At 40.4% G+C, this 27,654-nt stretch overlaps 4 protein-coding genes across 4 annotated transcripts in view; 1 reads left to right on the forward strand and 3 right to left on the reverse strand.

The window, feature by feature from the left end:
• Positions 1 to 27,654, reverse strand: part of LOC128738873 (serum response factor homolog B) — a 75,707-nt gene that overhangs the window by 29,145 nt on the left and 18,908 nt on the right. The window contains exon 2 of the mRNA XM_053834327.1: positions 2,152 to 2,222. The gene's annotated coding sequence lies outside the window, so the exon portion shown is untranslated. The remainder of the gene's footprint in view (positions 1 to 2,151; positions 2,223 to 27,654) is intronic.
• LOC128736559 (aromatic-L-amino-acid decarboxylase) lies at positions 42 to 10,535 on the forward strand. Its single transcript, XM_053831044.1, has 8 exons — positions 42 to 408; positions 2,276 to 2,346; positions 2,431 to 2,667; positions 9,052 to 9,363; positions 9,427 to 9,820; positions 9,876 to 10,125; positions 10,192 to 10,281; positions 10,340 to 10,535. The coding sequence occupies exons 1-8, from the start codon at positions 42 to 44 to the stop codon at positions 10,533 to 10,535; spliced, it is 1,917 nt and encodes a 638-aa protein (XP_053687019.1).
• On the reverse strand, positions 11,134 to 16,818 carry LOC128736560 (uncharacterized). Its single transcript, XM_053831046.1, has 4 exons — positions 16,547 to 16,818; positions 16,326 to 16,486; positions 16,126 to 16,252; positions 11,134 to 11,251 (listed from the first exon to the last, which is right to left on the reverse strand). The coding sequence occupies exons 1-4, from the start codon at positions 16,816 to 16,818 to the stop codon at positions 11,134 to 11,136; spliced, it is 678 nt and encodes a 225-aa protein (XP_053687021.1).
• On the reverse strand, positions 17,194 to 18,278 carry LOC128738874 (uncharacterized). The gene is made up of 5 exons (XM_053834328.1): positions 18,191 to 18,278; positions 17,703 to 18,128; positions 17,518 to 17,644; positions 17,334 to 17,454; positions 17,194 to 17,273 (listed from the first exon to the last, which is right to left on the reverse strand). Exons 1-5 carry the CDS (start codon positions 18,228 to 18,230, stop codon positions 17,262 to 17,264), a joined length of 726 nt encoding a protein of 241 aa, XP_053690303.1. The 5' UTR covers positions 18,231 to 18,278; the 3' UTR covers positions 17,194 to 17,261.

Genomic DNA, 27,654 nt, shown 5'->3' on the forward strand with positions numbered 1-27,654 from the left:
AATATAGGCATCGGTGGTAGCACAACAACCGATTACCGAAAATGGACAGCCGGGAATTCCGTCGGCGCGGCACGGAAATGGTCGAGTACATCTGCAATTATTTAGAAACGCTAGAGCAGCGTCGAGTGACACCCAGCGTGGAACCGGGCTACCTGCGGCACCTGCTGCCCGACGAGGCACCCGAGAATCCGGAACCGTGGGAAAAAATCATGCAGGACGTCGAAAGTAAAATCATGCCCGGCGTCACACACTGGCAGCATCCGCGGTTTCACGCGTACTTTCCGTCGGGCAATTCGTTTCCCTCCATCCTCGGTGATATGCTGAGCGACGGCATCGGGTGTATTGGCTTCTCCTGGGCGGCCAGTCCCGCCTGTACCGAGCTGGAGACGATCGTGCTAGATTGGCTGGGTGAGTAGTAATTAACGTTGTTTGGAAGCGTTTAAAATACTTGATTGATTAAAAATATGCATGTGTTCCTGGGGCGGTTTTACGAAAACAAAAGTCAAACCAAAACACCAAAGCGGGTCGATTCAAATGTGTAAACGTGCAAATTATCCTAAATTCATGTACGCTTAGTTTTGGACTCAATGACAGAGTATTTCTAAATATTAGCCGGAGATATCACTGTTGTTCATAACTTTCAAAATTCTCATTGAGAGCTATGAGGTAATATTTTTAAATCGCAATTTTTTAAAATTTTCTGAAATTGAAAACATTGGAAAACTTAATAAGCAATGAAAAAGGCGTAGTACCGTTCTGATTCAAACTTAGAACAGTCTCAAACTTCGAACACTTCAGAATAAAATGCTCGTTAGTATCGCTAATATTATAAAATATTATGTTTATTGTACACCACCGTGTTCGTTAGAATGTCCTCTATCCGGTGAGGTATGACATTGAACTGTAGGACTCTTTGTAAGAAATCAGGAGGCGTTGGAAAAAAGTGAGAACTCAGATGTTAACTTCGTTCGCATACTCTTAGCGTTTCGTGCAAAAGTAGCTGTTTTTTTTCGTTTGCATTATTTTACCAATTTTAGAACATTTACCTTCCCACTGCACGATTATTAGGTAAGTGCAAGATATATATGTACTAAAGCATAGTTAAAATACAATATTTCATGCATTATTTCAAAGATATTAGATAAATAAAAAGTGTTCGAAGTTTGAATCACGTTTTGAGGTGTGATTCAAACTTCGAACACCCACGAATAATATCCGGTTTTTCCGGGTTTTCCTTCGGGAAAATTAATTGTCAGCATTGATAAAGCTGTAGAAAGTAAACTTCCTTTAGATGTGGTTCATGGAGTTCGTAAATATTAGCAATTGACTTCAGAAATAAGGATTGAAACTAATTATTGTGTGAAAAATTTAAATCACACTGTTAGGTGGATTTAAAAGGACAGTGTTTAGAAAAAGGATGTAATTTCACTTATTTAAGTTGAATGACACTAAAAACATTAATACTTTTCAAAGTAATACGATAATTCGATGTCTGAGACTGAAATGTTCGAGCTTTGAAAGTCGACCATGAAAGTGTTCGAAGTTTGAATCAAAACCGAACAGCAATTTTTTAGTGTTTTTCATTATAAAATAACATTTTATCCTCATTTTTAAAATTTTCCCATGAAAATAAATAAATTGTCATGCTATTGAACCATTCATGGGGGTAGAATAAAGCTCCTTTCGAACATTTTACTTTGAAGAAAGTTTTAGCATGGCTTAAGTGTTCGAAGTTTGAATCAAAACGGTATATGTGTGATTATTTAATGAATGGATGACGTTGTTCACCCTCTCCCGTCACCTCCCTTTTCCCACAACCGTACACGCATACCACAATTCACATGGTTGGTTTAATTCGTGTAAGAACCACAAATGCGAATAAAAATAAACCCTGTGTTGTTATTATAAATAAGCTTAGAAACTGCGCTAAAATAAACTTCCCAACACATGTTGCTTACAGATGATTTATTGCTTTTTAAAAAGTTACCAAGCGATCAGCGATCATGATTTGCTTTATAGAAAACGGGAGCGTAAATTTTGACCGGTTATTTGGAACGGCGTCGCTTCAAATTACTTTTTAATTTATTTATCATCACCTCTTCTACTTTATAGCAGATCCAATTAGCATCTATAAAATTATTATTAACTCACTTGCTGACTGCTGTCCGTAAATATACTACTGCGCTGCAGTTCAGAGCTTTAGCCGGCTCGGCGACAATTTCCTGAAAAGAAAAGAAGAAACAATTAACAACGGTTTACATTTTCTACCACACAGGCAAGGCGATTGGCCTTCCGGATCAGTTTCTAGCACTAAAACCGGGCAGCATGGGTGGCGGCGTAATTCAGGTACGGTAATTCACTCGCGGTTACGCCGTAATTGCGAGGGTAATTCATTTAGCGCCCAGCATGTCCATCATCTATCTCCCACAGACCTCGGCATCGGAATGCGTGCTGGTGACCCTACTAGCAGCCCGGGCACAGGCCATTAAGTATCTCAAGCAGCAGCATCCCTTCGTCGAGGAAGGCCATCTACTGTCCAAGCTCATGGCCTACTGCTCGAAGGAGGCGCACAGCTGTGTGGAGAAAGCTGCCATGATCAGCTTCGTTAAGCTGCGGATTCTGGAACCGGACGAACGGTGTTCGCTGAGGGCAGATACGCTGATCAAGGTGAGTGAAAGTCAACGTTTTTCGATTTACGTGGAATTATATTTCACCCTTATTATTGCTATAATATAGCAATTAGTAGGTACAGGAATCATTCCATCTCAAGTGATCACACGCACAGTGGTGAAATTTTTTTTAAAGAAAAAGCGGACATTAGCAATTGTTAAAAAAATGCGTAATTTTTCAAGAGTGGTGTCTTCGGAGAAGTTTAATAATAAAATAGAGCGAATCTTTTCGCACTATTAGGGTGACCGTGAACTCACCTATTAAGGTGATATGAACTTTTGTTTTTTTAAATAACTTAAAAAAAAAATTTTCTTCAAAACGTTCAGAACATACTAAAATAAGCTACTTTGCTGAACACATTAACTATCTATCTCTTACCGGTTGCGAAATATAATGAAGTGTTAAAATTTAAAAAGGAGCGCCTAAAAATCAATTATGCTCAATAACTTTGCACACGATTTTTTTACTGCTTTCGAGTGTTATACAAAGTTATTCAGTATGCTAAAATACACATTTTCACTAAAGACTGTTTGTCGCTCTAGGACGCATCTATACCTATAAAAATGGATTTCTGTCTGTCTGTCTGTCGGGATGTTCCTTATAGAATCGAAAACTACTGAACCAATCGGCGTGAAAATTTACATGTAAAGATTTTTGGGGCCAGGGAAGGTTCTTATGATGGTTAGAGACCCCTCCCCACACTAAGAGGGAGGGCTCCTACACAAATGAAACACAAATTTGAATGGCCAAGACTGTGACTGAAGGAGAAGCGAATTTCTTAGAAATAACGATAAATGATTTTAGTGTTTTTAATGAAATGCCATTACTTCTATTTTATTCTTAGAATGTGCTTCAATTGAAAGAATGGTTGAAAATGCACATCTTCGAAAGTGCCCCATTTTTAAATGATCTCAGATTTATTTAGATCTGAACTAAAGTCGATATACCTTTTAATACAGTTAAACATTCTGTTGCACGATGCAAAAATCGGTTCATTGCGGTCAAACTCTATGCGGTGAAAGCCGATTGTCAGCAGCGAGGATGACTACTGAGCTCCCTGTGAGGTGTTTATATTCAGAAATGACAGTGGAATATGATGGGCGATTTTATTCAGTGGAATGACACAACTTCCTATTCAGTGATGCTGATAATCGAACTGTTCGATTTGCACCAGTTTACAAATGTGTGTAAAAGAATCTGAAAACGATAACAACCCTCGATACAGCGAATCGTCCAGTAGACTTTAAAATCACCAACATATTTCAGTCGACAGGTAATTACAAAAACAAGCATAGCGTCGTTGAAGAATAAAATTAATGAAAATGTTCCCAAATTACTACCTTGCGGCACCACGGATTTATTTGTGAAGAGGGATATTCACTTGTAAGACTTTATCGCCAAAAATCGAGTCATGCGACGAACTCTTGCAGGACACCTAGTCGTAAAATTCTGACAAGGAGTGTCCGATGAATGATGATGCGGTCGAAGGAAGCTTTAAGATCAGTGGCGTCTACTTATACCGAGAGATATTGCGACAACCGGTTTTTCGGTATCGATAAATTCAATTCCGGTAAAGCCTTCAAAAATAAATTTCAAAACTATGATTAAAATAAATCTTTATAGAATCGATGATACTCAATTTTTTGGAATAACTAACTGACTAGATCACCAAAAAAGATATTTAAGGACGCAAAGAATTTAGAGTGTTTGCGTATCATCGAGACGAGAATAAATTTTATTGATGAACCTTCCGGAGGCAGAGAATCTGCACCAGAACAACGTAGCAAGGGAATGCGATTATAGCATCCCGGCTCTTGATCTCGAAGAGATTCGGCGAGAAATCGGACAGCTGCAGTGTAATAGAGACTAATAGAAAGGATCGACTTCCGGTACAACTCTATAAAAATGGTAAGGAACCAATGACAACGACACTTCATTAACTAATTTTCAGGATTTGGGAGAAGGTGAAACCAGCGGAAGAGCGGATGGAAGGTGTGGTGATTTATTCCATCTATAAAAAGGGCGATCGGGTCGATTGCTGTAATTATCGCGGCATTACGCTGATCAATACCACCTACAAGGTGCTCTCCCAGATTTTGTTACGCTGTCTATCCTCAATAGCCAGAGAATTCGTAGGACAGTATCAGGCGAGCTTTATGAGGGACCGTGCTGCTACGGATCAAATTTTCACTCGCCAACAAATCCTTCACAAATGACGGGGGTACAAAGTGCACGCGCGACATGTCTGCGTGAATTTCAGGCAGCATACGGTACAGTCGAGTGCGAACAGCTTTGGCAGATAATGTACCGGAACGGTTTTCCTGACAAACTAACGCGGCTGATCAAAGCTATCCTGGCGCGAGTGATGTGCTACGTACGTGTTTCGGGAACACTCTTGAGGCCCTACAAATTGCGCACAGGGTTGCCGCAAAGGGATGAACTGTCCTGTATGTTATTCAACATCGCTATTGAGAGTGTGACCCGGCGAGCGTTCAACGAATTGAGAACCAAATTTAGCCAACCTATAGTTTTCGCAGACGACGTTGATATTATTACTAGAAACCTTAGGATGGCGGAGACCATGTACGCCAGACTAAAATCGGAAGCTAGGAGCAGAGCAGTAGCGTGATATTGTAGCACGCTTGGCGAAGACCCGATTTGGCACTCCCTCGTTTCTTAAATCAGTGTTCCTTCCAAGTTTATTACTTTTGGTAAGGTTTTAAACCACCAACCAGAACCTGCAATAAGTTTTGGACCACATTTTTCAGATTTTGTTCTAAATTTTGGAACAGATTTGGACTATATTCTGGACCAGATATTGGAGTACATTTTGGACCAACCCCAGATTTTGGGCCTAGGCCAGATTCTGGATCACATGTTTATCAGATTTTGAACCACATTTTTAATAAGATTTTAAACTTGCCACCAGACTTTGGATCAGATTTTGAACCAGACCCTGAACCTGGACCATATTTTGGACTCGGATTATATGGTGGATCACATTTAAGATCAAATTTTGGAGCAGACTTGGAGTAGATTCTGGACCAAGTTCTGAACCACATTTTTGGCCATATTTTTGACCAGATTTCTTACCCTGGTCTGGACCACATTCTGCACTTGCATCAGACTCTGGACCAGGTTTGAGACCACATGTTTATCAGATTTAGACCATATTTTTTATCACATTTTAGACCTCATTTTTGAGCTGCATCAGATTCTAAAGCTTGCTTCAGATAGTATTGGAACAAAAACAATTGCGTGTATTTCAACAATTGCGTCCATCGTTTTGGCTATCTTATTCCACCTGGTCTTCATCTGATTGATGTCTTTGACAACTTTTTCCTTTGTCATGAGTCTCCTCTTCATGATTGCCCAGTATTTCTCAATAGGGCGGACCTTATTTATGATCAAATTTTTGTCCAATTTCAGACTAGATTCTGGCCAAATTTTGAACCATTTGTTTTTGATCAGATCTTGACCAGATTTTGGATTAGAATTTGGTCCCATATTCTAGACCTACATCAGGGTTTGCACCAGATTTAGGGCCATTTTTTAGATTTGGACCAGATTTTGGATACTATTTTGGACCACATTTTCGATATCATTTTGGACCTTATTTATGATCAGATTCTGGAACTGGACCACAGTCTAGACCTGAAGCAGCTCTTGGAGTTGCACCAGATTCTAGACCACATTATGGACCACATTTTTATCAAATTTGATCCAGAATTTGTATAAGATATTGGACCAGATTGAGGTCCTTGCTCCGATTTAAGACCACATTTTTATCAGATTATGGACCAGATTTTGAATCAAATTCAAATCAGATTTCGGGCCATATTTTTGATCAGATTTTAAACCAGATTCTGGACCTTGACTAGATTGCGCACATTTTTTATTAAATTTTGTTCCAGAATTTGTAGCAAACTTAGGAACAGAATTAGATTCTGGACCAGATTTTGCACTACATTTTTGATTAGATGTTGATCATATTTTGGACTCAATTCTAGACCTGAACCAAATGTATTTTGTACCGCATTTTTATCAAATTTGGACCAAAGCATAGCAAAGCCTTGTGCTTAAACGTCTTTCTAAGACTTGACCCTTCTTTATCGACAGACTTCACAGCCGGCTATTAGAGTTTAGGACAGTTTAGGGGCTAGTGCAACAATCCTACTGACTCTATCTTCCAGCACCGCCTAGCCGTGATTCGAACATATGGTGACTGGTTTGTTAAGCATCGTACCTCGAAACCCACTAAGCGAGACAAATTTGGACCAGGTTTTTGATATTTTGGACCAAATTTTTGATTATATTTTGGATCAGATTGTGAACCACATTCTGGACCACATTTTCGATTAGATTTTGGACCTGAAGCAAATGTTGGGCCACATTTTTAATCAGATTTTAAACCAGCAATCAAATTTTGGATCAGATTTTATACCGGATTCTGGACTTCGACCATATTTTGAATACGATATGGACTATATCGTAGACCACATTTTTTATCAAATTTGATTCCAAGTTTGGACTAGATTGTGGACCATGTTTTGGATCACATTTTAGAACTAGACTGTCATACACGATTCGTATAACTCCCGAAATCCAGTACTTTGCAACACACGAGAGTGCCTTACTGAGGTATAGACCGTTTTTGGCACCCCCTATAGCTAGCGCCCATGGCGGGGGCCAGTCTGGTCTGGCTAGGAGGACTAGGTTACAAATCAATACGTGAAAATCAAATACAATTCGGACTCGATTATCCGGGGATTCGATTAACCGTGGATTCAATTATCCGGGGACTCGATTATCCGGGTTTTTAGACTCGATTATCCGGGTGAAAAAAAGAACATTTTTTTTAAATAATTTTACCCAAAAAAGTCATAGTTTCAACGTTAGATAATGATTCTAGCATGACAAATACCTCCCTAAAGGTATAAAATTTCTTTCCTGTATATTTTTATCAGCGAATAATGCAGATAATAGTATCAATCCGGGTTGAAAATAAAAGTGATCACCCGAATAATCGAGTCCGGGCTGTACATGGTAGGAAGACCCTAGAAAAAACAACGTTTGCCACTACTGAAGCCAATAAACTGGAAGTGGTTGATGAGCTCATATATTTGGTCGCCGCCGACAATTATACGTGTAAGGGGATTCAGGGACGCATTCAAGCTAGAATTTGAGCCTACTTTTACATCCCCGAGACGCTTTGAGCATCAAGAGCATATGCAGCCGTACAGAGCTGGCGACGGACGAAACGCTACCGGCAATCCTCCAGGATTTAGGTGCACTTGATTGTAACTTTATTTACGGAAAACATATGTGCACTTGCCGTATTTGAACGCAAGTTATTGCAGACTATTATTGGCGGAGTACAAATGAGAAGCGGAGAATGGCGCATATATGAACTACGAGCTGTAGGCTCTACTTGGAGAGATCTTTCGCGAAAGTCGGGAGCCGGTCACGTCGCGCTGCCAGACGACTTTGCAGCGAAATTTGTTTTTTTCAAGCACCCTACCGACACCGATTTGCGCCAGTTGTTCCTACCAGGTTTGGGCTAGTTTTAAATACTTTTTCATCGATAACGTAAGACACGAATTGATTTGGACTTTTTGCATTCTGAATATCACACTTTAGAGCATAATTATACTTACCTCTCTTCCACATTAATTATCTTCGTGAAATATAAAACTGCTAAAAACAATTTTATTTTGTTTTTGTTTTCCAAATAGGCGAGTTCGTGCTTGGTATGTAATATTGACATTTTCAACGGGAAAGCGGGTACAGATGTTTTATACCTAATAAACATTTTCGAAATTTGTTTTCGAAGTTAATTTTTTTGCGCGCGAGGAAATATTTAGGCAAAAGAATTACGTACAACTTTATATTTTACACTAAACAGTTTAGAAACCGTATGGTTTACAAGTTCACATCTGACATGAAACGTATTTTACTTTCTCGTTTGTAACTTGACCGCTGAATATGTCCTCCAATACGCGGGTAACGCCGAAAATTGTTTACTTCATCCGAAAGTGCTGCTAATAAGTACATATCGGTCGGTAACATTCGAGAATATCAGTAAGGTAAACAACGCGGCCGTCGGACTTGGCTAGCGGCCACCGGCCAGCAGCAGCGGTCGAAATGGTTCCGGGCTCGCACAGTAAACAGACTGTAAGCCGCTGTTTGCGTCTTAGTCGACTTCGACCCGGAACACCTTCCAATTCGGTACCGGTGGGCGCGGTGAGCAGCGAGCCAAGAGGGGAGGAGATTTTCTTTCAGTTTAATGTCGTAATAAAGAAATCTAATAATAGAGTGTTACGCATTAGGGGATTTGAACTTTTCCACGTGCAGTGTAAGTAACGCTTACTTTCCTTTCAGGCCATGGAAGAGGACGAACAGCAAGGGCTGATTCCGTTTTTTGTTTCGACAACACTGGGAACCACGGGATCATGTGCGTTCGATAATATTGCCGAAATTGGGGAAGCACTGCAGCGGTTTCCCAGTGTTTGGCTGCATGTCGACGCGGCCTATGCTGGCAATGCCTTCATCTGTCCAGAATTGAAATATTTGCTAAAGGGAATCGACTATGCCGACTCATTCAATACCAATCCCAACAAGTGGCTGTTGACTAATTTCGACTGCTCGACTTTGTGGGTTCGTGACAAAATTCGGCTAACTTCTGCCCTGGTGGTAGGTCTGATTTGGACATCTGGCTACTTTTGTTATTTAATGTTCTAATGTTTCCATTGTTAGGTTGACCCACTGTACTTAAAGCATGGATATTCGGATTCCGCCATAGATTACCGTCACTGGGGTGTTCCTTTGAGCCGACGGTTCCGCTCGCTAAAACTGTGGTTTGTACTTCGAAGCTACGGTATAGCAGGATTGCAAAACTATATACGACATCACATTGATTTGGCCAAACGATTCGAAAAACTTGTACTTAAGGATAGCCGCTTCGAGGTGTGCAACGAGGTTAAATTGGGATTGGTTTGCTTTCGACTTAAGGGATCGGATCGACTGAACGAAAAGCTGCTCAGCAGTATTAATGCTTCCGGAAAAATTCATATGGTTCCGGCTTCGGTCAACGAGCGATATGTGATTAGATTTTGCGCCGTGGCTCAGAACGCAACCGTTGAAGATATTGGTAGGATATTTATATTAAGATCGTGTGATTTGTTTAAAAAAAAGTTGTTTCTTAGATTACGCTTGGGATGTTATTACCGACTTTGCTGCTGAAATTCTTGAGAAGGAACAGGCGGATGAAGTGACCGAGATCGTTGACAGGCGCAAAACTCATACTTTGGCTCAGAAACGATCGTTCTTCGTTCGCATGGTTAGCGATCCGAAGATTTACAATCCAGCTATTAACAAGGCTCAAACTCCACGAATGTCCAATGAACTTACATCACCTTCTACGGATGGTACGATTGTAACTGTGAATTCTCCAAAGTGAGTTTTGTCATGACTTATGAGTAAATAGACGGTTGATTCCTAATGTTGTTTTCGATGACACAGAACTCCAGGATCGGCTTCTTGGATCAGCTGGCCTTTGGCTTTCTTATTTGCAAATTCCGAGGATGGACCGAAGAATGATATGCCACTGAGGTAATTTAGTTCATACTAGAAAATGTAAAAGCATATAATCAATTGTTTTGGCTTGCAGATTTCGCCACTTGGACACAATGGTAAGGTTATCCGCTTCCCGTAGGAATTCTTCTACTGGTGGAGGATCTTCGCCCTCGCCAGAAGGTGAAAATGGTGTTATTTTAGTTAAATCTCCTAAACGCTCACCAATAATGGTTAGAAGGCGTGGTACTTCGCCGGCTCCTGGGACGGGTAATGGCGCTTCCTCCAATTAAACTATGTCAACTCTGCTGGCTCCGATTAATATGCATCTTGAAAAAACAAAAACGAAGACTATGCATTTACGCCCTAACCTAATTCATTAGACAATACAGCGGTTCTTGGAAGTTTGCCAATACTGTGTGCATGTAACAATTCGTACTACGATCAAAGCGAATTGAAATCTTAGACTGTTGGAAATGAACGCCGGCAATGGCAGCCGTAGGGTATGGAAACCGACCTAAATTTAGCCCACTGCATTGTTGGAAGTATATTAAAATTATTTATTCTTGCCTCTCCATCTTGCTCTCAATCATTGACTAGCAGCAGCTACACTCACAAGAAAATAAACAAATACCGTAGATTTGAAGTTAAGAATCCGTAGGAAGTAATGAAGGAAAAAGACCCTTTCAGTTCACTTCATTCCGAAACTCCCGTTGTTTACACTGTCTGTCGAATCAAGTGGAGGATGGATGCTATGCGAAAAATGCCACAAGCTGCATCGTTTGATTGGTTTTCGGACCGGGCTAGCGCTAGCTGAACTCATTAGAAGAACCGGGGGGATGAAAATAATAGAATCGAAAACGATATTTTAGATTTTTTATTAGTCGTTGTCTATCGAACACACGAGGTAATATGTATGAAATTGTCGTAAAACAGTTGAGCGCTTACGGAGAATACCGAACAGTCGCTTAGTTTGTTGACCAAACAATCCTTCACCCGGACCAGCATGCTGAAAGTGTAAGAAAATCTATGAAATATGTACGTACTTGGAATAGTTCCTATGCTACATCCTGTGGAACGATGACAGCAGTTTACGGTTTTTGGATGCATGGATCAAATTAAAAAAATTAAAAAAAAATAGTTTCGATTGGCACAAATTGCCTGCGGAATAAAAATTATTATAACAGCATAATAACAGCATTATAACAGCATATAACAGCAAAGTAGATTTTTTTTATTATTAACCATTATTTAACATATTTGATTTGATGCTGTCCATTTTGGATTTGAAATGTAAATAAACTACATATTATTAAAAGAAACAATAAATTGTAAAATATAAAACTTGTAAAAGCTCAGAGCCATCCGACAAATTTTTTTATTCACTGAATCTGTCTTCTAAGTAATAAATAATTGGAGCAATTGATAGAGAGCGATTCAAGTAAGGCATCACAAAAATTTTAAAACTTCACTTCGACGATACTGAATTACTACCTTTCTGGTGGTTGGCTTTCCGATCTAGTTGAAGATTCCCTGAATTGTTGTTATCCGGGTCCGGGTGAAGCAAGCAACAGCTCTAATCACAAACAAACGCGAGGTGGTCGAGAGATGGAAGCAGTTCCCCGATGAACAACTCAATGGCGAAGTCGCAGAAGGAGGCGGAACGGAAATTAACCTAGGAGCGCCCATGGAAGATAGTAATGTCCTAGCACCTGATCTCCAAGAAGTCAAACGAGAAATCGGGCTGCTGAAGACCAATAAAGCCGCTGGGAAGGACCGCCTACCGGCAGAGCTTTATAAACATGGTACATGGTGGAGACACGCTAGCAAAGGCTCTACACTGGGTTATTTCGGGGATTTGGGAGGAGGAAAAGCTACCGGAGGAATGAATGGAAGGAGTGGTTTGTCCCATCTACAAAAAGGGTGATCGGCTAGACTGCTGCAACTATCGCGGTATTACGCTGGTAAACGCCGCCTACAAGGTACTCTCCCAGATCCTGTTACGCCGGTTATCATCGATAGCACAAAATTTCGTAGGGAATTATCAGGGTTTCATGGGGGCTCGCGAAACTACGCGTCAAATTTTTACTATCCGACAGATCTTGCAGAAATGTCGGGAGTACAACGTGTCTACGCATCACATTTTTATTGATTTCAAAGCAGCATACGATACAGTCGATCGAGACAAACTGACGCGACTGATCAGAGCTACATTGGATCGGGTCATGTGTTTCGTACGCATCTCTGGGACACTCTCGAGACCCTTCGAGAGGCGGCGAGGGTTGAGATAAGATGACGGTTTATTCTGCATGCTGTTCAACATCGCTCTTGAGGGGATGATCCGACGAGCGGGCATCGAAACGAGAAGCACGATTTTTACCAAGGGTAGCCAACTCCTAGGCTTGGCAGATGACTTCGATATCATAGCCAGGAACTTTGCGACGGCGAAGGTAACCTACGCCAGACTGATAGCGGAGTCTAGGAGAATTGGGCTAAAAATAAATGCGTCGAAGACCAAATACATGAAAGGAAGAGGCGCGCGTCTCCCATGGGCGGTAACCGTTGACGGCGACGAACTAGAAGTGGTAGAGGAGTTGATGTATTTGGGATCGCTGGTGACCGCGGACAACAACACTAGTAAGGAGATCCGGCGGCGCATCTAAGCGGGAAATCGGGCCTACTTTGCCTTTCGTAAAATGCTACGATCAGGAAGCGTACGCCGCCGCACGAAGCTAACAATGTACAAAATCCTTATTAGGCCGGTAGTTCTTTATGGACTTGAAGCCGTGACGCTGCTCACGGAGGGCCGTGTTCGAGCGGAAAGTGCTGCGGACGATATTTGGCGGAGTACAAACTGAAAGCGGAGAGTGGCGGAGGCGTATGAATCACGAGCTACAGGCACTGTTTGGGGAGACTTCCATCGTACATCTAGCAAAGGTTAGCAGGCTACGGTGGGCCGGACACGTCGTAAGGATGCCGGACGACAGTGCGACGAAAATAGTCCTCTTCAACAACCCCACCGGCATCAGGACCAGGGGGCCCAAAGTGCACGATGGCTCGAACAGGTCGAAAACGATTTGCGACTTGTGAGACGACTAGGAAATTGGCGACGAGTGGCCCAAGACCGAGTTGAATGGAGACGAGTGCTTGAAACAGCACGAGCCACCCCGGCTCTATGCTGAAGAAAAAGAAATTAACTCTACTGAGAACTGATAGGGCACTATTGACGAACTGGACCGACGTCTTATATGTAGCGCCGTAGCGTGTAGTTTGCCAGAATGGCCCCCGCCAAGGACGCTAGCTATAGAGGGTGCCAAAAACGGCTTGAACCTCAGTAAGGTACTCTCAAGTGTAGCGATCCAGTACTTCGCTTGTACTTCGGGTCTAATTCTAAAAAATAATAAACTTCGAAGGAACACTGATTTAAGAAAAGAGAGTGCATAAAATCGGGCCATCGCCAGGACCACCACAATGTCACGCTGCGGCTCTGGAACCAGATCTAGAAACTGGGTCCAAAATCTGATAAGAAATGTGATCCAAAACATGGTCCGCAATCTAGACCAAATCTATCCCAAAATCTGGAATAAAATTTGATAAAAAAGGGGTCCAGATTAAAAGTATGGTCCATGTCCAGAATCCGGTTTATAACCTGATCCAAAATCTGGTTGCTGGTTTAAAATCTGATTAAAAATGTGGCCCAAAATTTGCTTCAGGTCCAAAATCTAAAATAAAATCTAAAATCTCGTTTATAATTGGCCCAGTTTGAAGAGCTGGCGTAAAATTTTATCCAAAATTGAATAAAAATGTGGTCCAAAATATCCACAACCTGGCCAAATTTGATAAAAATGCAGTCCAAAATCTGATCCAGATTATGATGGAGGTCCAAAATTTGGTCCAGGTCCATATTTTGGTCCAAAATATGGTCAAACTCTGATCAAAAATATAGTCCAAAATCTGATCAAGAATCTAGTTAAAATCTGTTCCAAAGTTTGTTACAAATTCTTGAACAAAATTTGATTTAAAAAATGTACGCAATCTAATCTAGGTCCAGAATCTGGTCTAAAATCTTATCTAAAATCTGGTCTAAATCTAATAAAAATGTTGTCCAGAATCTGATGCAACTCCAAGATCTGATTGAGGTCTAGAATGTGGTCCAGGGCCAGAATCTGATCAAAAATGAGGTCCAAAATGAGATAAAAAATTTGATCCAAAATATAAATCAAAATCTCGTCCAAATCTTAAAAAAACTGGTCATAAATCTGGTCTAAAATCTGATTCTAGAATCTAGGTCCAAAATCTAATCAAAAATCTGGTCGAAAATTTTATCAAAAACTGGTTCAACATATGGCCAGAATCTAGTTCAAATCTGGAACAAAATTTGATCAAAAATATGGTCCACGATGTAATACAGGTCCAACATGTGGTCCTAAACCAGAATCTGGTTGTCCAAAATCTGATTGCTGGTTTTAAATCTGATTAAAAATGTGGCCCAAAATTTGGTTTATATTGTGGTTTAGTTCCGGACCTAAATTTGATTCACAATCTGATAAACATGTGGTCCAAAATCTGGTCTAGAATCTGATGCAGCTCGAAGATCTAGTTCAGATCCAGAATCGGATCAAAAAATTAAGGTCCAAAATGGTTTTAAAAGAATTTAAGAATTTAGAGCAGGTTCAGGATTTGGTTGGTGGTTTAAAATCTTATCAAAAATAATAAACTTGGAAGGAACACTGATTTAAGAAACGAGGGAGTGCCAAATAGCCAATGGGCTTTCGCCAAGGGCTCCATAATATCACGCTACGGCTCTGCTTATATGCCCTATTTTCAAAAGGCCCATCAAGCATCAACTCGAATGCAGCAATTATCGGGGCATTACTCTCCAGAATTCAGCATAGAAAATTTTCTCCTGCATCCTGTTATATAGACTGTTGTAGGAAACTTTGGTTGGCGAATACCAGAGGACTTTTCGAGAGAGACGCTCCACGACGAACCAAAATTTAATGTTCACTGTACGACAAAACTTTGGTAAATTCTGAGAATTCAATTTACACACTTCAGGTCGACGTACGATTCAGTTAAACGAAATGAGGTGTGATAGATTATGCTTGAAAAAGATTTTTCAAAACTGTTTAAGCTTGCTGTACGAATTGGCTGTTCAACATTGTAACCTGGCCACGGCTCATTGCGCCAACATCAATAGAGTGGAACTCCAAAAGTGAGTGATTGCTCAAGTTTTTCCCCATAAATAAGAGAGATTTTTGACAACAAAAAACTTGCGTTCCTTTCTTTGCGGAATCGATCGGATGCATATAAATTTTAGTACATTATAGAGGAGTAGCATTTATGGATAATTTAGACAAAACTGAGACAAATTAATTATGTTAAGAAAATTGCGTCATAACCACTTGAAAACACGCAAGATTAGAATTAAATTATCTAAATATTGATTCAAAATTAATACAGAATTTATATCAAATTAGTTTTGGGTATCCAGTATGTTGCAAAAATACACATATCACTTTCATTAATTATTTGTGAATCACAAGTGCCAATTATAGATTGATATAAAAGAGCAGTGGTTCATTCATGTTATATTTGAAAGTCCATTCGTTTCATTCACTCTACTCTGTATGTTCGTAGTGAATAAGTTTCGCAATGTTTATTGTAAAATGCCATCACCTGATTTAGAGGATGACGTTTCACGGTGGTGATAGATGGAGATGCGGTGAATAATGATAATATTGAACTAGTTTCAATGTTGCAGTCCAGCCCCGGTGAGGGACGCTAAACTGCAATCGTTCCACATGGTCAATAGTGAAACGAAATAGTTCATCTAATCCAAAGTAAACTGATAAGGCTTACGACTACGTGTAAACCACGTACCTGCAATCTTCTTCGTTAAACGATTTTCTGTCCTCGTACTGTTTGGCGATAATGTTTTGCGCAGCACATTCAAAAATGTACGCTCCAACCTCTCTGGCACACTTTTCGTGTTTGGCCTTGTCATACTCTGGCAAAATAGAGTCGCACATAAAATTATATGAATACTACACGGGCAACTAAAAAAAGAATATTATTCTCACTTATTTGGGCACCATTGTCCTTACAGATATGTTCCAAAACATCCGCAACCCAATGCTGCAAAGCTTCAAATATTTCGTAGTTTTCATCCGGGACGCATCTTTTGACGGTTTTCATAAAGGGATCGAAACAATCGGTTGCTTTCCTCAACTTCGGACAATGCCTAAAATTGTAGAAAACAGGTCTTCACCGTGAGTCGGCCACTATTCTAGCTTAGCCTAACTTTTGCAGGATCGCTTCTTGCGTGTCCAAATCCAGCCGTAACGAATCCAAATTGAACTGAACCACATCCAGCTTGCTGCGCAGGCAAGAACGAACGCCGATCCATGAGTTTGTGATCTCCGATCCGTTAATACCTTTTTTCCCACATTCTGTTTCGGCGTACTTCCACAGTGTCAGGTAGGAGAACTCCATCGGATCCAGCGGGGATTCAGTAGTTGGAGTTTGCGCCAGAACTGCGGAAAGTCCCGCTAGGATCAACAACACGGTATTCATCGCCGACTAACAAACACCTGACTCAACTGACATCAACTTCTTGAATGGAAATGAAAGCAGCGAAATAAGTGAAACGTTTAAAAATTTGTTTTTTTTTCTTCCGGTGCGGGCATGAACCCACTGCCCCTTATCTCGCGAATGAGTATTTTGGGGTGATCTTTTTACACGTTGAAGAGATAATTTGGTGAACCCATGGGGTCACGACTCGCACAATCAATGTTTACTAGAAATCGCTGGATCATTACGGGATGTTAAAAGAAAAAAGTAAAGAACGTAGAAAGTGAACTGCAAATTGCAAGTAATATCTAAAGTACTAGTAATTTGTGAATATGTAAAGTTCGGATTCCTGAATAATGTGACTTTTAACTTGCATGAAAATTATGAGATTGGTTTATATTCGAAAAAAATCTAATTTCACAGTTACTCTGTTATATCGAAGTCAATCATTTTATAAACTGCAAAAAATAAAAAAAAGTCATAATCAAACAAAACACCACTAAAATATGTTAAGTTACATTTTTACAAGCAGTTTCCCTCACAATCGCTTGGTACGGTAAATCGAATATCCGTATTAAATCACGATTGCCGCAGGAGCCTAATTTTTCCGCAACACATTCTCTCGAATCAATAAGTACTCTGCGGATATTGCAAACGGCATGGCTGGTTATCATTGGCAAACGATATAACATTCTGACTCACCTGCATTCCGTTTCCGAATAATTTTTCCTAAGCTTAGCATTTGTATCACTTACAAAGTTCTTCATACAGCTCTTGATATAAGTATAGTAGTTTGAAAAGCACTCATTCGGACTTTCACTTTTGTTAGCTGTTTAAATAAGGAACATGAGATCGGACGTGTTGCATTGAAATTGACACAAACATACCAAACAGAATCTCTCCATGATTCTCACATACTAAATCTAACGCCTGAGGTAGTATATACACCGGAAAGTCCGGACTTTCCACCCGTTGTCCACCTGGCTCTATGCACTGCAATGCAACCGATTCGACAGGCTTTAAACATTCGACCACGCTGCTTCGAATCACGGGACAATGTTCGGAGAAGAATTCTTCCCGTGTATCATTGCTTAAAGCCATCCAACCGGCAATTATGTTTTCAAGATTGATTTTGCCACTCAAACACCTTGGAATTAGAGCGACAGCCTCCATTACTTCGGCATACGTCACATTGGAGCCACTATTGCGAATGCAGGCTTCTTCGAACTTTTTTCTCAGCTGCTCAATCGCTGCCGATTCTTGTGGAGAATAAAGTTCACCGGAGTCGTTTTCGGTTGGTTGCGAATAGCTGACTACAGGAGAACGATCGAAAGGATATTTAACTGAGAAGCGTAAAAAACATAGTGCAACATACCAGCTATAAGCAGGATAAGGATCGTCACTGATTTGTTCATTACAATTTTTTAGTTTGGTTACCTATCACCAACGAAGATTCACTTAGACTGCACCACCTAATGCAATCGCACGTTGTTTTTAACCGGTAAAACTTAATTTACTGATAACACCCGCCCATCTGTTGACTAAATGTGATGAGCAATGATTTTCCAAAGCGGTAATACATCACGTGATTCGCATCGATTTATTATATACAGAGATTTCATCTCTAAATTCTAAAAACTGATGATTAAATAGGTACAGACGTACCAATTAATTTCATTTTTAAATAGTGCAACGACTCGTACTTAAGCGAAACCAAATGACGTCCATTACCGGCCCCTCATATATGGCATTTGCCTGCTGCCATGAACTACAATCTTGAAAGTAAGTATTAGTAATCGATTTCTATTTACTTCCAATTGCCTGAGTGATCTTATTAAGTCCACTGATCATTTCAACCGAACCAAACCGGTCTTTCAGAAAAATCACTTCAACGATGTCTGCTGTTATGGCTAGTTCATCTGAGCCACCTTAAATCGAATTGCATTCTTAAACCCGGAATTTAGCTTCGATGCGGTTCCTGCACACTCATTGATTGGGTTTTATCCACACAGTGCATCATATTTCTGCATAGGTAATCAATTTATTAGGCGATAGTTGGCAAACGCCGGCGATCTCCACTTAGAATGCTTGGTTTTAGCTAGTTCAGATACTTAGTCACAAATTAAATCGGAAATAATTTTTGATGTTACACACCACCACGTACACTTTACGAACGCTTTTGGTCCTGGCGATGGCGACAGATAGCAGTCGAAATAACGAACGACGTTTCTTAACACTGGACTGGATGATAACAAACAGAATTAATCTGTTGGGATAACTAAAAACTGCACACGCTAATTGACACAGAAAGGTAGCAAAAGTGAAGGACATTCCAGAGAGCGTGTATATTTTCTTTTGGCCGGCATACTTACTAATATTTGACCGAGCATTGCAAAGATGAAAAATAATAGAAAGCGCTGTCGTAAAGGTTTGATCTCTTCTCATTTAATCGGTCTAACCAAACCAAACTTGTAAGGGTTACACTACCGCTACTAGCATAACATCCCATTTGTATAGGACACTCCATAGAAAATGCGATCTGTTATGCGAGTAGCGGCAGTATACAACACACATAATTCAGGCATGTGCAGCGATGAGAAAGGGAACCTGATCCCAAGCGATCGCGAGTTGTTCGGTAGCTGGAAACAAATCTTTGATGAACACCACAAAGGGAACATAATTGAAGTTAATCCGAGAGTTCTTACAAACGAGAGCAGCATCTCTGCTTCCAGAATCGAAAAGATCCGCCGAGAAATCGGGGTGCTGAAGACCAATAGAGCCGCCGGAGAAGATCGATTCCCGGCAGAACTTTGTAAAAATGGCAAGGAATCACTAAAACACAGTGGTTGGAGAATTCGCGAAAAAGTGATCATTTGAATCGATGAATATCCCTCATGAACATACACTATTCGCCTGCCTCGCCGATAATGCACGCATCAGCTTTGAATTTTATCACGAACAGAACCTCAATGTGAACATCAGAATTCGTTCAAAAATTGAATATTGAACATTAAGTGTGTTCGATTTTTCGGATATAGAATGCCCGGGGACGTCGGAAAGTATCCAAAATAATATTACCACGAAAAGAGAATACTTTAAAGTAGTGTTAGTGGCTTTACAAGCAGCAGAAAGCGCCAGTTCGCACTTTTGCATTGCTCACGATATTCGTATATTCAACGATGCTACGAAGCGTGAGTGTATGTTGCTCATTGTTATAGACGAATTGAACCACTCGCGTAGCTGTTTTATCATGATAAAAACCGTTTGCCGATGCTCGGCGTATCTATTCATTTTGCGAGTTTTCCAACCTCTGCTAAAACAATACCACTTTATTAAATAATTTAGAAGGAGGAGGATAATTGGAGTTCAGGATTTGAGAGGAGGAGAACGGCTTTACACTGGGTTATTTTCAAGATATTGGTGAAGGAGAAGCTGCCGGAGAACTAGATGGAAGCAACACAACGCTGTTAAACGCCGCCTACAAGGCACTGTTTGAGATCCTATTACGTCGGCTGTCATCGATAGCACAAGGTTTCGTAGGGAATTGTCAGGTCGATTTCATGGAGGCTTGCGCAACTTTGGACCAAATCTTAACCATCCGACAGATCTTGCAGAAATGTCGGTAGTATAATGTGCCCACGCATTGCATCTATAATGACTTCAAAGAAGCATACGATACAGTCAATCGAGATCAGCTATAGTAGATTTTATAGTCGAACACCGGTTTCCGGGCAAACTAACGCGACTGATTAGAGCTACGTTGGATCGAATGATGTGTTTCGTGACATCTCGAGGAGACTCTCGAGTCCCTTCGAGATATACCGAGGATTGAAACAACGTGTCGGCTTATTTTGCATGCTGTTTAACGTTGGTCACTAGGGGGTTATACGACGGGCGGACATCAAAATTGGAGGCAGGACTTGCACCATAGATAATCTACGCCAGATAGAAAAGTGGAGTCTAGAGGATTGGACTACAAATAAATGCATCGAAGACCAAATATTTGAAAGGAAGAGGCTCAAAGGAGAAAAATGCGTACCTCCCACGGACGGTACCTGTTGACGGCAACGAACTAGAAGTAGTAGATGAGTTCAGAAGCAGACGCTGCCGTACAAAGCTTACAATGTACAAACCCTTATTTGATCGGTAGTTTTTGGACTTGAAGCTGTGACGCTGCTCGCGTAAACACACACGCCCTTGCCATGTTCGTGCGGAATGTGCTATGTACGGCATTAGACGGAATATAAACTGAAAGCGGAGTAGCGGAGGCGTATGAATCATTAGCTGCATGCTCATGAGATTCCCGTCGTACATGTGGTGAAAGTCGGTAGGCTACGGTCCTACGGTAAGCCGAACACGTCGTAATGATGCTGAACAGTGCGACAAAAACATTTCTCTTCAACAACCCTACCGGTACCAGAACCTCGTCTAAGTCGAAAGTGATTTACGACTTCTGAGACGCCTGGGAAATAGGCGACGAGTGGCCCAAGATCGAGTTGAATGGAGACAACTGCTTGAAACAGCACAACCCAAGTAACAATTCCAAGTTTTATTACGTTCGTATAGTGGTTTTCACGACCAATTTCATAAAACCGCTAATAAAACTATGACCTCCACCAGAACTTTCTGATGACCGCTATAAAACTGCTTTCTGACCAAGTGGCCCACTCCTCAGAATGTTTTCATAACCGCTATAAGAATCAGGCTATAAGCTCAAGTAGTCGTATCACGCTCTGCTGAAAGCAGCAATAAAACCGGTTAAGCTTTCGCTGCTTGACAGCCATCGTCATAATTTAAAAAAACTTTTCGCTTTTCCCATTTCGCTTTTTGCTTTTCTGGCAAAAGTTAAAAAAGTTCGCTAGCATTGTCAACAAGCATTGTCGAAAATATATCCGTGAGCAGAAAAATTAAGGTTTTACTGACAGACCATTCTGAACGATTTGGTTTGGAGCGACCAGAATAAAATATCCCATTGAATATTTATTAAATTTTAAGCAATTTCGTTGGTTAGCAGCATGTGCGCATTTGATTTCAACGTGCATATTGATATGATAGGTCGATAAAATCAGCGCGCCACTGAAATTTTGCAATTTTCGGAAACTGGTTGTTCAGTTAGTCAATCTCAATTTCTAGCAAAATCATTTTAGTTGCTTCCTCTAACAGAAAAACCGATTGATAATAACTTTCTTTCTGCAAAACACTTTGCTTTGATGAATTGTTGTTTGTGAGGTAAACAAAATACTAGAATATGGCAATATGGCTTCGTATACAAAAATGATTTTGGTGTTGAACTTTGGTATTCGTCATAATAGCAGCAAAAATGGTCAGGGTGTTACCGTTTTAATAGCTCTATAAAACTAACAGATTTATTGCGGTTTGACAAGTAACCGCGATAAGATCAATTCTGATTGATGCGCCATTTTGTACTGCTACGCCACACTTATGGTAAGATTACCGCAACCACAATAAATTTGCTTTATTAACAGTTTTATTATAGTTTTCCAGCTAGCTACAAGTGTGTTTGGACTCGTATCCTGTTGGTATTGCGCAATACCACAATAAAACTAGAGGTAATGAGTAATACCGCAATAAAACCTTTATAAAATTCAAATAAAACCAAGTGGCTTTAGAATGGTTACTTGGGAAGGCACCCCGGCTGTATGCTACTGACGACCAATCAACGCCGTTTGCAAAGTGTTCTCTCAGACCTCAGACATCGTGTATTCACAAAAACAAGCGATTTCGTAGGATAATACAAGCAGAGCTTTGTGGGGGCCGTTCACACTCCGACAAATCCCAGCATCCCAGCATGCGACACAGACGAACGCCAACAGCTATGACTGATAAGCAGGGCCCGACAACGTCACCTTCAATTATATAGCGTCACACTTCGGTTTTAACTGAAGAAGCACCGCTTCGTTTTCAGACTGGCTTCAGTCAGCGTTAGTGAGACGGTTTTTACTTCATCATGACTATCGATTTTAACTTTTCACTTGTACTTTTCTATCAAATATTCAGAAGCAGGCCAACTATTTTGAATGCAAATGAATTGAATTTGAGTAACATTTCCTATTATGCAACTCATATTATAATTAACCCGTTCAATATCGACAAATAGTACCTGACTTTCAGTCGTCGTCCATTGAAACTGCCACCAACTTCAATTGAAGCTTGCCTGAAACGTTCTGTTCAACAAATGAAGCAAGTCGCTTCATGACGAAGCCACGGTAAGAGAAAGTCAGCTTCATTTATTTGTTTCGATGATGCCGGGCCCTGCTGATAATACAGGAGAATGGTTTTCTGGACAAACTGACGCGGCTGAATAAAGTTACCCTGGAAGGAGTGATGTACTGCGTGTGTATTTCGAGGGCACTCTCCAATCCTTTCGAATCGTGCCGAAGATTGCGCACAGCGTATAGACTAACCTACATGTTACCTACATGTACCCAAAAAAAGAAAAAGAACCTGCATGTTGTTTAACATCGACATTGAAGGTGTGAACTCCTACCACAGACAAGTTCTTGATACAACACGATCCGCCTCGGTTCTAAGCAGCTAAGATTACAAATATCCAATCTTGGAAGAGATGATAAAACTAGTTATAATGCTGAAAGCGGTAAAGTAGCAGGGAAGGACGGTATATTCGGCGAGCTTTTGAAAATTGGGAGTGAGCAGCTGTGCTGTATAATTCATCGAATCACCCTAGGGGTATGAACTGACGAAGAAACTACATGTGAGTGGAGTGAGTGGAGGGGAGTTGGAGTGGCTCATATAACTTATTTACAAGAAAGACCGTCGCCACGGCTGCGGTAATTATCGAGACCTAACCCTTTGGACTTTGCAGACAATATTTTATTCAGCATCCTGCTTCACAGGCTGAAGCTTTAGCAGAAAATCCTTGTTGGCGAATGGCAGAGCAGTTTTCGCAAAGAGGCTTCACAATGAAGCATTTCGAGAATTTAAGCAAGATATATCTCGAGAATTCAATTTGCCGATTTCCCGCAAGTTTGTAGACTTCAAGGCAGCGTATGGTCCAGTCAAGCGTAATGATTTATGGAATATTATGCTTGAACATGGCTCTTGATGATTATGCAACAAACATCAGAATGATTTCTCATTACAATATGATTCTTTGAAACGGGACATCTTTCATACCGAAATAGAATATAGCAAATCGTTGAACATGAATGTTATTAAGTCACGATATGACCAAATAAGAAACTGCTCATATTTACTAATTCATAAGTTGTATGCAAACCTACGTGACAAGATAACCCTGCCGAAAAGGTAGAATACCAAAACATGCGTGATCGGAATCACATGCATCGCATTGCAACATGTCGCAACATGTTCGCATATCGAGAATTTCACAACATGATCTCACTGCTCATCACATTTTCGTTTATGTTCCTCTTTTAGCTTTTCTTCAGAGAGGCTGAGCTAATATATTTCGAAGTTTCATGCGGTCTTTCATTCATAAAATAATCACTACGTGTAAGGTGGTGAAATGAACCACCGTGTGTTAACGACCCCAATAAAAAATCATAACCAGTTTTTTTTTGATCGGCATACCCATTATGACCGTGATCGTGCGCGCATTGCGGCGGTTTAATTTCAAACCTTGCTAAGTGCCGAACTCGGTCGCGGCTTCTGGGGCATAATTTCGCCTGTGGTAGCTTTACGTGTCCGAAAGGAATGTCAATTTTTTGGCACTTCTGCCTTCCACCTGGTGGTCGGGTTTTCCGTGAATCATCATGACAAGGCAACTTTTTGGTAATTGAACTCGGTGGTGGATGCTTTTATTGCAAATCTCTTTTGTTAAGTATAACACGAGAAGGCACATGTGAGTACTTGACGGCTTCTGTGCATGAGGTTTCCAATTTGGGGTAGCGAAATACGAAATTCTCAGAATAAACAAACTCAATACAAAAAGTGATGCAGATCAGCTGACTCAATCGTTGGGCATCCGTTTATAGATGGATTTAATTGACTTATCCTTGGGGCTCGATCGAGAGCATATACTGCCGAGATACTTCCTTACATTATTATAGGTCTGAAATGAATAGTTGAAACATCGAACTACATAAAAAGCAGCATAAAATGTGTGCATGAGAATCGAAATCATGTAACCCAATTGCATTCGCTAAATATTTTATCTGATAAGCTACCGACCAACTGACTGTCCATAAATCAATGGCGATTATTAAATCCGTTTATCGATTCACGATAGAAATATGCTAGTTGACTGTATATCCAGATAAAACTGTGACACAGTACATGGCATTATGACATGTACATATGTTAACCGATCTTGGCGTGCAAAAAATAAACAATGTCGCGGCGCACGTCAAAACGGATTTGGCTTATCAATGTTCAAACTAAAGAGCACGTAATATCTGTGAGATTTAACCGACCCCGGTTAGTCATGTATAGGAAATATGAGACAGAGAGGAATGATAATAAAATCGAAGGCAAATAATAAATTATCATATAAGCTGTGTATCTAACGGTGATAACGGTATCCGGCGAGACACATAGACATTGGAAAAAATAAATGTGTGAATGGAAAAATTTGGATTTAAGATATAAACTAATTCTACTAGGTAGTATCTATTCTACAAACGCTTGTGTTAGGAATTTCTTTGGCCTTGAACATAGCTGCAGAGGCAGACGATTGAAAAAAGCTTTATTCAATTGAAAAAATCATTTTCTGTCAGCGCTACGAGAGTTTTTAAACTTGTTAAATTAACGTTGGATAATAAAAACATACCATTATTACAGTTTCTAGGACTTACAAATTTGGAAGTTTCAACATAATAAAAGATAAATTTCTTCCGTCATAAAATGTCAAGGACTGGTAAATTTGTATGATTATCAAATAAATAAATATTTTCTATAATTACAAGAAAGACAAACAAGGGCTGTAGAATCTAGGTAGTTATGAAACAATTAAGTCTAAAAAGTGTAGCAAACTTTCAAAGCTGTACTCCCTACAGAAAAAGTTACTTTCTCAATTAACCGACTACGTCTAAAGTCTGCATCATAATCATCAAAATAAATCTAGGTAAAAAATTTGCTTTCATTGCTACTGGGCGGGAATTCCAATGATGTCAATCTTTCTACATATGCACGGCCTGTGGAGGCGGAAAAGCAATCTATCGTGGTACAGCGAAAATTCAAACATTAACTCATCATCCGGTACCCCGTTAAACGGTCCGCCAATCGCCCGGCACGTAACGACCCTACTCAGCAACCAAATCGAATTCACGATGTCTCACACCGCGGTTGAACTTTGATCCCAACACTACTCCGGAGCTCGAGCTCATTGGTAAGTCTGCCTGAAACGTGACAGGTATAACTTCATAAACCCATAGTCGGCGAATTATTGGAAAGCACCGGACCTCGCGCTGACACATCACTTTTTTATACTTTGCACACAATTGGCACCTCATTTTTTTTTTATCTGGCCTAAACCGGCCTCATGGTAAATACATATTTTTTGCCATAGTCATGCGGTACGGTTACGTAGATGCCGACACACTGCACCTGGTTAGCGAGAATCAGAAACGGATCGCCACCGTCTGGCAGGAAGAAATCACTTCTGACAAAGCCGCTGATCCGACAATCGACGACCTTTCCGCAGAAATAGTTGTTCATTCATGCTCCAGATCGGCTATATTTATCGAATCCGCAAGCATCTCGTATCACCATCACCACGCAAAGCATACGGCGTCGATTGATGACGTCAAGAAACAAACTGGTTGGAGGGGAGGGTGAACCAGACTCAGACTCGCACCAACAAACTACGAACCGGTAAATATTTACTCCATTAAATCACGCTCTATGCTGAAAGAGAGGCCCAGTTAGTTTGGGGCGGCACGCGTGCCCTGCTAGAAGCACGCGGACCTCCAGATGCCAACCAACTGACAGCTGGCTGCGTTATTGCGCGGATGCGGGGGTCAATTTCGAGGCAAGCCATGCGAACGCGCTAGCACGTCATCAACAGCCGACCGCGAATTGGGCGGCGTGCGCATGGTGTTTTATGAGGTTGTTATTTTTTTTGCTGGGTGTAGGGTGCGTGAGAGCCGAAATTAAGGAGTGGAGCGGTTCGCAACTTGATGAAGATAAACAGTTTTGATGAGCGTTTGACTGGTAATTGATGTTTGCGAAAATCAATGCCACTTTCGACGCAGTTTCGTACGTATGAAATTTGATCGAACAATTCGATGAATGCCATTTAATACCCTCGAATTATGCGTAATAATTTCGGTGATCAGTCAGTATATTTTTGTATTTTTTGTATATTATGTAATACATTGATTAATCTGTATAGTTTTTGTTGGATAAAAAAATGGCTTCTTTGGAAACCTACGATAAAAGCTGTCCTAACCTTGGGAATGGATCAAATTACTTAATTAAAAATTATTTTAAGATTTAATTTAAAATGCATATGAAATGTAAAATAAAAGATTATTACTGAATGTAAAATAAAAGGCTTATTACAGTCCTGATTCTGAATTCTGATTATGATTATTCTCCATCCAACAATATCTTGTTGAACCAATAAGATGGGCATCAATTTTGTACATAATGGTCATAACCATTTTTTATATAATGGTCTATATTCATTTTTTAATTCCACTTAGTTATACAAATAATTTGCAAAAATACTGTTTTTGGGTGGCAAGAATGGCATTTGCATTTTCAATCATATGGTCATATCTTTCAAGACTTATATGTTTTCCTGAGACTGCCGGGTATGTTTGCGACAAGAAGTATATGAACGCATTTTTACTACTTACTCCGCACCGTTCACTGCTTTTCACTGCACATGTCTTA

This window comes from Sabethes cyaneus, chromosome 2 (assembly GCF_943734655.1).
Source record: "Sabethes cyaneus chromosome 2, idSabCyanKW18_F2, whole genome shotgun sequence".
Taxonomy (NCBI): Eukaryota; Metazoa; Arthropoda; class Insecta; order Diptera; family Culicidae; genus Sabethes; species Sabethes cyaneus.

Excerpts from the sequence above, each read along its gene's own strand:
- LOC128736559 (XM_053831044.1), top strand. The coding sequence starts at position 42 with ATGGACAGCCGGGAATTCCGTCGGCGCGGCACGGAAATGGTCGAGTAC. Across the intron at positions 409-2,275 it reads GATCGTGCTAGATTGGCTGG|GCAAGGCGATTGGCCTTCCG; the intron begins GTGAGTAGTAAT and ends TCTACCACACAG. Across the intron at positions 10,126-10,191 it reads GTAACTGTGAATTCTCCAAA|AACTCCAGGATCGGCTTCTT; the intron begins GTGAGTTTTGTC and ends TCGATGACACAG.
- LOC128736560 (XM_053831046.1), bottom strand. The coding sequence starts at position 16,818 with ATGAATACCGTGTTGTTGATCCTAGCGGGACTTTCCGCAGTTCTGGCG. Across the intron at positions 16,487-16,546 it reads CAAGAAGCGATCCTGCAAAA|GCATTGTCCGAAGTTGAGGA; the intron begins GTTAGGCTAAGC and ends CTACAATTTTAG. Across the intron at positions 11,252-16,125 it reads TTTAACGAAGAAGATTGCAG|CATGCTGGTCCGGGTGAAGG; the intron begins GTACGTGGTTTA and ends TTACACTTTCAG.
- LOC128738874 (XM_053834328.1), bottom strand. The coding sequence starts at position 18,230 with ATGAACAAATCAGTGACGATCCTTATCCTGCTTATAGCTG. Across the intron at positions 18,129-18,190 it reads CCTTATCCTGCTTATAGCTG|TCAGCTATTCGCAACCAACC; the intron begins GTATGTTGCACT and ends GTTCTCCTGTAG. Across the intron at positions 17,645-17,702 it reads TCATGGAGAGATTCTGTTTG|CTAACAAAAGTGAAAGTCCG; the intron begins GTATGTTTGTGT and ends TTATTTAAACAG.